Source organism: Calliopsis andreniformis, chromosome 6 (assembly GCF_051401765.1).
Source record: "Calliopsis andreniformis isolate RMS-2024a chromosome 6, iyCalAndr_principal, whole genome shotgun sequence".
Lineage (NCBI taxonomy): Eukaryota > Metazoa > Arthropoda > Insecta > Hymenoptera > Andrenidae > Calliopsis > Calliopsis andreniformis.
The window spans coordinates 5,530,977-5,543,663 of NC_135067.1; the positions used below are offsets into that span (position 1 = coordinate 5,530,977).

General features: G+C 32.6%; 2 protein-coding genes across 2 annotated transcripts; both read right to left on the bottom strand.

Annotated features, from left to right (window-relative positions):
- Nucleotides 1-265: 265 nt before the first annotated feature.
- On the bottom strand, nucleotides 266-4,045 carry Schlank (ceramide synthase schlank). The gene is made up of 7 exons (XM_076380125.1): nucleotides 3,225-4,045; nucleotides 2,793-2,910; nucleotides 2,331-2,443; nucleotides 1,829-2,159; nucleotides 1,555-1,673; nucleotides 1,324-1,468; nucleotides 266-1,231 (listed from the first exon to the last, which is right to left on the bottom strand). The coding sequence occupies exons 1-7, from the start codon at nucleotides 3,401-3,403 to the stop codon at nucleotides 1,115-1,117; spliced, it is 1,122 nt and encodes a 373-aa protein (XP_076236240.1). The 5' UTR covers nucleotides 3,404-4,045; the 3' UTR covers nucleotides 266-1,114.
- Nucleotides 4,046-5,045: 1,000 nt separating this feature from the next.
- On the bottom strand, nucleotides 5,046-11,761 carry LOC143180893 (beta-1,4-glucuronyltransferase 1). Its single transcript, XM_076380926.1, has 4 exons — nucleotides 11,133-11,761; nucleotides 7,718-8,106; nucleotides 6,302-6,503; nucleotides 5,046-5,599 (listed from the first exon to the last, which is right to left on the bottom strand). The coding sequence occupies exons 1-4, from the start codon at nucleotides 11,676-11,678 to the stop codon at nucleotides 5,387-5,389; spliced, it is 1,350 nt and encodes a 449-aa protein (XP_076237041.1). The 5' UTR covers nucleotides 11,679-11,761; the 3' UTR covers nucleotides 5,046-5,386.
- Nucleotides 11,762-12,687: the final 926 nt, after the last annotated feature.

Genomic DNA, 12,687 nt, shown 5'->3' on the forward strand with positions numbered 1-12,687 from the left:
AGTGTCGTCAAGTATCGTTTATCAAATATGGCGAGATACTTACACTAATAACTGGCGCTAGATTTAAATTCTTAAATTGCTTCCGTAACACATACTTCATGGTCTTTTTTCTATATTTTTAACGTTTCCATTATATTTTATGCATGAACTGAAAATTATAGTATAGACAAAGTAGAAATTATATTAGAAAAATAATTTTAAAAAGTGGTGCGTGTTTAAGAAGGGATAAGAAGAAAAGAGAGTATTGTGTTTTTACTTATTTATTTCATGCTTCCTTTGTAATTTGTAAATAAATTATTCACTTTTATAACATTTTTATTTAAATTATGTTGAAGATTCGTTTCTTTATCATCTAAATTTCAGTATACGTTTCCTAGCATAGAGTGGAAAATACATTTACTTTAATGTAGTGAACTCTTATTTTGATTTTATAAAAGTTAAATAAATTCAATCGTTCTAAGAAATTATGTATAATAGGGGTAGATTAATATAAGGAAACTTAAATTCGTTGAAAATATTGTTATTAGTTTTCTTATTCATAAGTTTTAAGACACTGTTTGACATTTGTAAAATAGACTCAAGTGAATAAATAATTGTTTTTAAGTATAATCAATCGCGAGACCTTGAAAAGGTTGGAAACATACAGACACTAAACATTTTAAAACTTTGGTCCATTGTTTGTATGATTAAATAATTAGAATTTACTTAAAAAAAATACACTTCTCTAAGTTTTTAAATAAGATACGTATAAATAAATGAAACTATTAATAAGAAGAATAATTCACAGTTTTCCAAGTTCGTTTTTCATAATTAATAATACTAAAGGCAATGGATGGACATCTCAGATATGAAAAAAGTGTACGATTCCTACATATTGTATAAAAGCGCTAAAATATTTTAGAAAATATTAATAGTGATAAAGAAAGTAAATATTTCATAGGTCAGTGACCATACTATAACTTCGTCAAAGTTAAGATTTTTAATTATTATTCTACGATAAATGCAAGGCTTTATTAGATTTGCTGAAATAAATTAGCGCCTGGCTAAATGTTTAAACTTCTGCCTTATTACTGTTATAGTAACTTTTTCTAGAAAGTATTCGTTAATGAACTTTTTATCTTGAATTTTGTTTGTTAACGTAATTCGTAGTAGAATTGTTTACAGTAGTAGTCTCAGTGGAGCCATCTGAAATATCTTCTTCGCTACTACTGCTACGAATATCACCCTCCATCTGAAACATTCAATATACATATATGTATTACATATATGAAAAATATTTTATAATTATGTACAAGGATAAAGTTTTTAATGACGTAAACTTACTTGACCAGCATAAAAAGCATTATATGCAATTTTTAGGATTAAATATGTCCACATCATATGAAGTAATAACAATAATATTAATAGAGAATTGAAAATATAATATGCTGGGAACATTGGTACTATCTTAGGTGCTTCTATCGATGTACTGAAATATATACAACATAATTAATACATTAAAGATAATATGATTACATTGTACTATATTGGTGTTTAAAACTGATAAAAAAATACCTGTAAATTATCCAAAATGGATAAACGCCAAGACGTGTGACAATCCATAATATCGTAAAAATAACGAATATACAATCACATACTTTTTGGTAATTAGCATACTTGGCCATTTTTGCAGCCTAAAATGAATACAATGTAAACATAAATATTCTAAAAATTTCATTTCTGAAGTGAATTGTAGAATACAAATTTTTAAAATGATTTCTAATACATGTGTAATAAGAAATATATTGTATGTAAGAGCTGTATGGTTCTTTACATAAATTTTACTTACTTCTAGAAAAATGTCAGCACAATCATGTACTAATAATACTAATGAACCAATTCTAGTTAAATTTCCAACCCATGAGAAACACATTAATGCAATAGCAGCTATATGATGAATAAACATTTGCCAAAAATCTTTCCTTTTCACATCGAAAAATTGTGAAAAACAGAGAGACCAGTAAAATGCCATGGAGATCATATAATACCACCATATATCAAATGAAACCGCATGATATGGATAATTGTAATAGCAATGTTTTATGTCCCATAACCATGGCTTATTCCACAGAATAATAAAACCATAGAGGAATGAATACGTATAATAGAACCATCTCCAACTGTAATTAAAGATTTTAAAGTTTATTAAATATTGCAAGATAGATTACCTCTACGTAGACACAATCCATGTTGAAATTTAATACTTATTTTAGTTATTATAATTATTAACACAATAATTCAAAAATTGATTTTTATGAAATAAATGATGTATCCCTAAATATGGAACTAACCTGGTTTCACAAAACTTTGTAAGCGTAGATGGCTTATCCTGAGTACGTCTTAATCGCAACCATCTTTCTACTTGTCGTTCAGACCAATCTAATTGCTTAGCCAGTGCCAGGATCTTAAAATATATCCACACATTATAAAAAAATCCATAACATTTAATTTCTCATACTTTGATTTAGATTACATGAATCTGTTTCACGAACCTAATATCAAACATATAATTTAGAATTCAAAGTCTTTGGCGATTGCAAGATGATATTATTTAATATCTATGATGACCAACAATATTCATTTTTCTTAAATAAATGTAAGTTAAAATTGTATAGTTATTTTATCAAACCAAAGAGGATTTTACGATGAACCGATGACCAAACTTCCACTAATCTAGTAATTAAATATACGGAAGGTATACAATTAGAGCAGCGTAAATTATGTTAGCCTAATTGTAAGTACTATAAACTTACCTGTTTATGTTTAATTTTTCTATTAACATAAGCTTTTTCTAATATATCATTCGGAGGTGCTTTTTTTGTCCTTGTATTTTTTATACCAAGAGATTTTCCAAATGGTCCGAAACAATACCTATAGAATACATCATTAAGTTAATGAATATTTCCACTTAGAGAAACTGAAATTATCAGGACAGGTAGGAAACTATCAGAGAGCGCTCTGTACATGCGTATGACGTATCAGGATCAACGTAATATTAATTGACCTTGTCACTTCAACTTATAACTTAATCTAGACCTTTCACTAAAGAAACCGTATACATTTTCAGGAGTACAAAGTATTAGTCCTTGATTTATACAGTATAATCTTAACCTAACAGAAAATCTTAGACATTTTTCATAACAGAATTGAGAAAGATAGGTTGTAAAGAGCATCATTATTGTTACCTTTCAAGACCATATCTGAGTATCAGAAGGGCAAATGCCATTGGCAAAGGATAAATAAGATGCTGATAGTCCGCATATTTGTTTTCTGAATTTGGTTTGATATCTTCCCATGTTATATTAGGCGGTAACCAAACATCGGTCGACCAAAAAGCCGATGATATATTCTTCAATATATTCATTGTCTACGATTGCTTATTTAATTCCTGTAACTAGTTATTCACGTTACGTTACGAGTCCATTACGTTCCACTAAAAAATCGTTAAACCGAAACAGTTAAACGAAAACCTACTCGAACCGCCTCTCTAACGCACGCCTCGGCTATCTTCTTATTCTTATACGCCACTCGCCACTGTTCGTAGATTGCGCCTGCAGTTCCCGATGCGCGTTAGTCAACTTTTTTCCCCTAATTACTATTTCGATCTTCGTTACAAAACAAAAAGGCGACTTGCCATTGGTTTTTCTTCTAGATACCTGTTCAACCCTGATTGTTAGTCGAACATTTAATGTGTAATTTAGTTACACAATCACCTCTTAAGAACGCACGCTAGGCGTGTGTATAATCATACCGATAACGAACGTCTCATGGATAACCTCGCCTTTAATCCTGGCGAGCTAGCTTTGTCACTGTAGTTCGAGTGCTGGTTACGTTTGATGAATGAACGTAACGACAGTGTCGAAAATTATAAATCGTAAATCGATCACTTGACGCATGATTCATATTTTCAAAGGAATTAATCAATTTTTAGAGTGTACGTAAACGTTATAATTGACTCGGAAAAATATACCGTTTGTAGAGCTATATTTAAGACTAGCTGTAGAGTCAAGAATGTGTAATAAATCTATATAGACAATACTGAAAAGAATTCATTGAATTTCAATTTATTTAGATAGTCAATTTTAATGAATATCTTCAGCAGTGTATCGAATTAGAACACTATCTGAATTTTAAATCTAATTTTCGGACAGGTGTTACTGACAGCAGGTGTTGGGCGAGATGCTGTATTCTAAAATCGAAAGTTTTATTATACACGTGTGTAAAAGACAGTTAGATTTATATTTAACTTATTTACTCTTCCTTCCTTCTCTCTTTATTTTGCTAACTCTCCTTTATTTCATTTTTAAATTTGTCGATATATGTATAACTACGCATACATGTAGATCTACGTATCTCGAGACGAACACATTTTATAATTATACATACGTATGTACATACGCTTAGTTTAACATTTTATAAAGACCCTGAATTCACGATCTAATCAATTATATAGTTCTTTTTAAAGTTTGCCATGCTATAGCACCAACCTGACCAATCATATGTGGAGCAAAACGCGTAAAACCAATTCCAGTCACTTCCAAGCATGTGTGATTGATTAGATTGATGGTGTATTTGTGGTCGTGTATTCAGAATCTACCCAACTGAGTATGAGCGCGATTAATAACACAATAGTATAATGTCGAATCATATACGCCTCATTTTATAAAAGAGTAAAATTTATTGTATGTACAAAATACTTTTCATAATTTATATAAATATGTATTGGTAATTTAATTATTTTATTTATTGAAAGTAATTTTATTTAAGTAAGTAATTTTAAATATGTAAGTAAATAAGCAATTTTATTCAAAAAAAATTTCTATCTAAGCTGTTGAATATGAATTTATGAATTTAAAATACTCTAAAACATCGAGTACGACTCGTAATAATGATGGGTTATGTTTAAGACTCCATATTCTTTTGGGACATGTTGATTGAACTATTTCACGTTTTTCAAACTTCTTTATTCGTATGAATAATATTTATTCGAAGTAAATGCATTAAACTGTATCTCAACCATAGTTTATTTTATTGTATAAAAGTTTTATGCATACATACTTCTTTAAATCTGATAGTAAAAACAATTACAGTAGTTCTTGTTAATGCTGTGAGTTTATTTGTATAGTTACAGCTGTTGCATAAGTTATTACTGTATTTCTTGTATTTGTGTATATTCTCCATCGAAGAACAAGTTCAATACTGAATTAGAATCTTATATTAGACTCACTCGGTATCTTGCAAATAACAGTATTAATAAAATAGTGGAACAATGACTATGCATTAGTTATCAAAAGACTCTTTAGCATCTAGGATGTTCTCGCTGTTAAACGCTGGTCTATATCAAATATCATTGTGCGCATTTACGATTAGTAGGATATTGTTTCAATAAGCGTTTAATTACGCGCTGATAAATACGAGCGTTTCTTCTCTCGTGAGGTCTAAAAAATTCTTGCTTCATCACGTCAACTTTCGCTGTTTTTCGTTTAATACCTGGTGTATGAACTAAGAAGGCACCGTCGAGTATAACTAGCCGATAGTTTAGAAGACACATTTGGAACATCTAAAAGGTGCAAACAAATAAACATTAATAAAATTTATCTTTGTACTGTATGTCGTGTTCTGTACTGTATTATATCAATATGCAAATTTGCAAAAAAACTGTGTAAAATGATTTGAAATAATATTAAAACTTCTGTCTACTTATTAGAACTGAATCCAGTATGTTCTTGCATTAAACTCGCTTTATTTATCGCGAATTTTATAGCGTGCAATTAGTCTAATTCTTAAAGTCGGATCATTTGAATGATTTGTCCTCCATTTCTCAAAGATAGTCGCAATAAAAACTGAAGATAAATATTGTTTTCTTCTACTTTCAGAACATAATTTAGAAGGAAGCGAAATTATAACTTCTTAATGTATTTTCTTTAGCTTTAAGCGATAGATTAATCTCTTTTTATATTTAGCACGACTTTCAAATATTTAAAAAACTTCGAAAAATTTCGAAAGAATCATTGAAGCATTCAAACAATTTTTCAAGGGCTATACAGAACTTAGGGTGCTATTTTAAGCGAAATTAAATTAAAATAAAATACTGAATCGTGAAAGTGAAACTGTAAAAAGAATTTGATTAAAGGATTAATGACTCGTGAAGCAAATTTAAAAAATTGAGAGATTGTATATTAAAAGACGAATTAAAAAATGTGGAATTTGTGGATTTCCAAATTTTTGTATTTGATGTTTCGTCAGTAAATTTGTATTACACCTGAGTCATTTTGTCTTGTTTTCCTTCCCAAGACATATCTTCTGTGTAAAGGGGATCGTCGCGAGTTCCAATAAAAACAGGCTCCCACCTATGATGCGGAAACTCTCTTCTAGTGATAAGAAGTGGCTTAACTTTGCCTGGGTCTGGCCTAATCAACCATCTGGCGAGTCCAGGAAACCGTTGGCAATGGGAGCAGACGAATCTAGGAAACACAAACACTATATAAATTATTTACACGTATTGTTAATTAATTTTTTGTAGAGTGTTTCAAAGTTCTACAAGCGGGGATAGGAAACAGATATTATATGAACTTCGTTTACACATAAATATATGCAATCGAATTATTCACTGCATTTGTTTGTCATAAGCTTGACGCTACTTCTATCGTATTTATTTTTATCCTCGAAATTTCTCTAATTTTCTTTTAGTCTTATCTATGGTAAGACAAATATGAATTGTTGACACAACAATTAACTCTAAAAGTATGATTTTCACGCGAGTAAAGACTAGTGATAAGAGTTCCCTTACTCATCATTTCTAATTAGTTAGTTACCATCCACGTAATACATTAACAGGTTTCATCGTTACCTTCATATTTGATCCGTATCTGGTATGGCTGAATCCCATAATTTATACATGATGAGTTACGAAAAACAGAACACCTAAGTATTTCCGTTATTTATCCTTGTGTCAAAAAAGTACTTAAGACTAACAAATCTTCTTTTAAAAAAATACTGATGACCTCGAAATCTCGTAACAAATGACTTTGAAAAATTGTTTTCCCATCACTGTATATATCTCTTCAAATAGTGAAACTTTATCTTAATCTTAAGTACTTTTTTGACACAATGATAAATAAGGGAAATACCTAGAGGTTCTGTTTCTCGTGATACACCCTGTGTAGTAGTAGAACCTCAATTATCCGAAATGCCACGAGATTAAAACTTAAAGCACTCTTTTAATAGCTAGTTTTATTATTTTCAGATTACTATTAAATCATTGCTTAAGTCTCAATCGATGTTCTACTATACTCTTACTGTTATTACACAATCTTATAAGTAACAGAAGTTCTTAATAATCAAAGTTCTACAGTAATTCAACTTTCGATATTTAGTTTAAAAATATTCATTAAATATTCACTGCGATAATAAGTTAAAAATTGTAATTTTTCCATATCTTTTCCTATTATTTTTTTATTAAAGGTTTTTTATTAAAATAACTGGGAATAACACCACATTGTGTTACGCCACTCACGCCATACCAGCTAGAGCCTTCCTAAGCTTCCTAAACCTATATCTACATAACATTATCTTCTTATTTCGACCCTAAGACATACTATCCCAGTTCCTCTTGAAACTCCTCTAGATAAGCAAAAAATAACCTCATCCAGACATTGATTTGCTCATCCACACGAACCTGTGGAAGTATATTGCCAAGCCAGCTTTCGTCGCCAGCAACAATTCCTTTTTGGTCGAGGGCGGTCTCTCAGTGGACTTGATTTCGAACACTGGCACCACGAAGACAACCCCAGTTTTCGGTTGCCTACCGCGGACCATCTCTATGAAGCTAGACGCTAGCTTGTTACTGGGTAACAGTTCAATGTCCGTCACCAGAACACGGCTAGTGTTCGCCTGCGTTCGTGCCACATTCCTGGCCACGTTAATGGGATATGTCATGTGCCTCTGTTTCCTTTCCGTCTCTGCCTCTCCCTTTTGGAGATCGGACGCAGCGCAGTCACCCTGCGTCCGAGTTTCTTGGCTCAAGGCAGGTGGACGACCCGCTGGGAACACCAAGTGTACGGACACCTACGAAGGAATGGGAATTAGAAGCTGATACAGTAGGTACTCGATATATAAACTCGCAGCGAGTTTATTGAGTGTAGGAGGGGTCTGGAGGCGATTCATGCGCGGTAAATTGGTTGTTCTTGTCAGTGGCAGAGCGGAGAGATTGAGAAAATAATTTGAAGATGTGAGGGGGATAGTGACGAGTTTATACCGAGATAACACACAATGTCTTAAAAACATCTACTTTGTGTCCATTTCATGCTTGAACGTCTTACGACATAATTTGAACGTCTTTAAAACGTCTTATGGACATTTAAATGTCTTTTGGACATTTTTAGGAATTCATTAGATGTCTTTAAGACGTTTTTAAAATGTCTTTGTGTTATGTGGGTAGCTAGGAATTATAAGACATATATTGCGTTGGTTAAGTAAGACTTGGTGATTGGAGCGATCTATATATATGTACAGTTGTTAGCTACTGATTTTCTATAATGTGGCTGTAAGGTAAAATGATGTAAGTTATCGTAATGCTATATTTTCAGAGAACTTGAGTTTGTAATTTAATTAAGATGGAAAATGGAATTTACTTTTATAGCAAAAGGAAGGTGAATTAAAGGTACCAACTATTCTTTAAGGAAAGTAGTAAGATATAAGTGTATGATACAGTACTGATGTTAAAAATTCTAAATGACAAAGTAACATTCACTTGCTATAAACTCACGACTGGGTATCAGCAATGAATTTATAGAGAATAAAAGACATTTTTCTGGAGAGTGATTTGTGCTTTAATAATTCAGTTCGTGAAAACAGAGAAAAAGAGAGAATTATTTTAAGAAAAGAAGTCTTTTGAAAATAAAAACATCTAATTTGTTATTTTACCTTACAACTACATATATTTATCTTACTTGTTAGCATAACTATTTTTAAAAGTGGAAAAAATATTGAAGCTGCTTTGTTTGCCTTTTTCGTATTAATTAAGGGATTACATCTATTTAAAGATCTGAAAAAGTGATGCAAATTAAGGGAACATTAAGGATTTCTACTTTTAATATATTTCGTCTTTAGGCCGAAAGACACTCATTAATAGCTACCTTTTACTTACGATATGCAGGTACCTATGTCATAATTTATGTAATTATATTCTACGTATGGTACATATACACATAGGTTCATTTTCATCTATACTTTCTCCTAACAAAAATTCCTTAATTCGTATCTTTTTCTAGGCCTCTGGGTAGACATAGTTCCTTAAAAAGTCGATTTGAATTGAATTATTTTGCTATAAAAGAACAATCGCATGGCTGTGCACTCGGCAGTTTCGTGGGTTTAAAAGAAGCGTCAAATTTCCTACATCTTTGAGATACTATCGTATTTTCGTCATTAACCCTTTGTGTGTTAAAATTTAAATTCTCATCCCCATTCACATCTGATAATCACGTGTACCGATACCTATGAGTGTTCTATGTACAGTTACTAACTAAAATTAAATACTACTTGCCTAAGTGCATATACATAACGGATATACATTTATAATACTCAAAGGGTTAATATAATCAAGAACAGTTTAGAATGCATTAAGGGGTATTCCTATTTGGAGGTTTAATTAAAAGGGAAAGTGACTATAAGAAACTGCAACGTTTAGTGTTTACAAATTCTTCATTAACTTAAATTGATCTATATTTGAAGTGTATTTAGTCTGTGTAGAATAATTTGAAAGCTTTGCTGTATAATAAGTAGCATATCTATGTAAAGTTTCACTTAGGTGTGTTTTTGTTCACTATAATTATGACTACTAAATTTGTATCAATGAGATAATCCACTGAAATTGTTAGTATAGATAAGTATATCAATCATTCTTATAAAAATTGGAGAAAAAGAATTGAATTCGCAAAAAATAAAAAATTCATAATTTTCATTCAGTTCTCATATAGATATCTACCTATACACATCAAGAGATTGAACTTTTCTTTAAATTATCTCTTTTTTAATTAATGAATCAAATAAAGCCTGAATATCTGAATTATTGTATAATATTAGTATCGAAAAAAGTTTCAGAATAAATTTCAATCACAAATGAGCCTGTATGTGGTGATTCACGCAAATGTAACAAGCAAAAAATGAATGGTTATGAGGGATGAATGATTTAGCGTCCACCTAGAGTAAAATTAATATCCTCTTATACCTCTCGCAAAACAATTCATCTTTTTCCTCTGACATTTTCTTCTAACTTCAACCAAAAAAAGATATGCTTCGTTACAGTTGCGTGAATTGCCTTGTATAAATGATTTCCGTATTCTGCTTATTCTGAATTTCATGAGAAAAGAAATTTCACAAAATGTTCCCCATAATCAAGCTTCCAAATTAAAGCTGTTACTATTTATCTAACCGATTGGATACTTCAGTAAAGATCTCTATTGACAATACAACAATGCAAAATAACATATCAAAATGTAATGATTGTCAATACGTAAGTATTAGTACCTTTGCTATTAGGAAAACTAGGAAAAGAGAATAGCAAATCGTCTTAAAGAAATATATAATAGTTCAGAAATAATAGAAGTTTATTGTTATCTGATATATTTTGAGTATTACCGGTTTTTAACTTCACCTAGTTTGTTTACATAATACTCTGTATCCCAGAACGGAACCGAGTACCTGGACAACCGGAGTATCCAGTTCTTTACACAGCAAAAAATAGTCATACAGATCTTGCAAAAGTCTCCTGAGTAGATTTAATCGGAGTAGACTTCTGTAGGACCTGTGACGGACCTTTGTAAACTTAGCAAAGGTAGCTTTACTACAGGAAGACGACCTTTGTTAAACCTACAACTCTTAACGATTCTATTCAAGTCAGGCCTGTTAGAGTACTTTTGTAAATTCTACAAGAGACTTCAATAACTTCACCTTAACATTGTTTCCCTTGTACTAACAACACTCCTCGAAATAGAAATACCCCAAAGAGAAATGCGTCGACCACGAGCTCAGGGACTTCGGTATACGACAGCGTTTGGGTTAAGTGATACTTCAGACGACCCGTTTCGGGAAACCTTGTACATTTCGGGCTCGCATCGACAGGCCCGATCGAGGAGAGCAACGGCGGTACCAGCATCGAGGCCAGGCGTAAAAATGGCTAGGCTCAACGGGCCCTCCCATCTCCTGGCCAATTCCACGATTCCATAGACATGATCTGCAGTGGCGTGGGTGCAGAGGGTCACCTGGGGCAGCTTGTTCCTCTCCTCGGTTCCGCGCAATACAAACGGTAGGACCCTGTAGGGGCTCTTCTCACCGATTTCCGGGCTCCAGCTGACCTTGGACGCCGAATACGAAATAACGTCCGGCAGACCGTGGTACCATCTGCAGGAACTTCGGTTCCTGGGCCGTAGACCCGCCATGTACATGCCAGCCGCGAAGGCGGGCGCCCCAGCTGGCTGGTCCTGCTGGGGTGCCGTGTGGCCCTTCGGCATCGGGATGTCGTCGTTACCGATCGTCAGGTTCGACAGACGTATTCCACGGCTGACCAGCAACCGTCCCATCAGGGCGAGGAGCAGCGACACGCACAGCCAGAGCAGAAGCCGCCTGCCTGTCCAGCGCATTGCCCTCTCGTGCACACTGTATCGTTACCTCGGTTTTTCCGCGATTTTTGACCCGCACACGATTTTCCATATTACGAGCGCGATAGATTCATTGAACCCGTTCTGCCATACTGCTGTTTCAGCTGGAGGGCCGAGACCGCCAATTACGGATCGATACGACGCAGGCGTAGCAAATTCTGGGGCGGCTCGATGGAACTTGGGGATCCTTGGTCTCTGTGGATGAAACATTTAAGAGAGGGTTTGTTTGCTTGCTGGACGAAAGGAATTTCATTTTTGCTTTTGCCGTGTGGGAATGGTAGCGAGGGTTTTTCTAAGTTTTGTTATTGCTACTTCTTACTGCTGTCTTTCGGTTCTAGATAGAGTCTTAAAAATTAGATTCAACTTACATTTGCTCGTGTAAATGAGTTTAATAAATAATACTCCGTTCTCGCGTCATAGAGCTTATAAATATCATAGATGCACGAAAGTTTAAATAATTTGTGTTAAATATATTTAGCTCGTCAAAAAAGTTTACGTGTGTTTATATATCTTACATATTTGTAATATTTCAGGAAATATAAAAGTTTTAAGTTTCGTAGAAGTTGCAAATGGTAACTGTTTAACAATTAAGGTTAGAACTAAAATTATTTTACATACTGTCAAAGTTGTTTACAAAAGAAAACAATCACACATACACCATAATGTTACGAAAGACTATCGAAAGACGCACCCTCATTGCATAAAATATTGTCAAATTTGTAGCAGAGATTATAGGTACGTATCTAAATTAAATATAAAATTTGGAAACTAACACAATTAATATTACATAGAGAGTTAAAAATACATTAAATTCAAAAGATAGTTGCAATAGATAAAATTTTGTTAAATAACAAATGTCAATTTATAAATTACATATTATAGTGTATCATGGAGTATTCAAATTTACCTTAAATTAAACGATATTTTACTGTCACTTCTGATTTTTCGAATTTATAATACCAGTAATATTTATTTATCGAAACAATTGGCA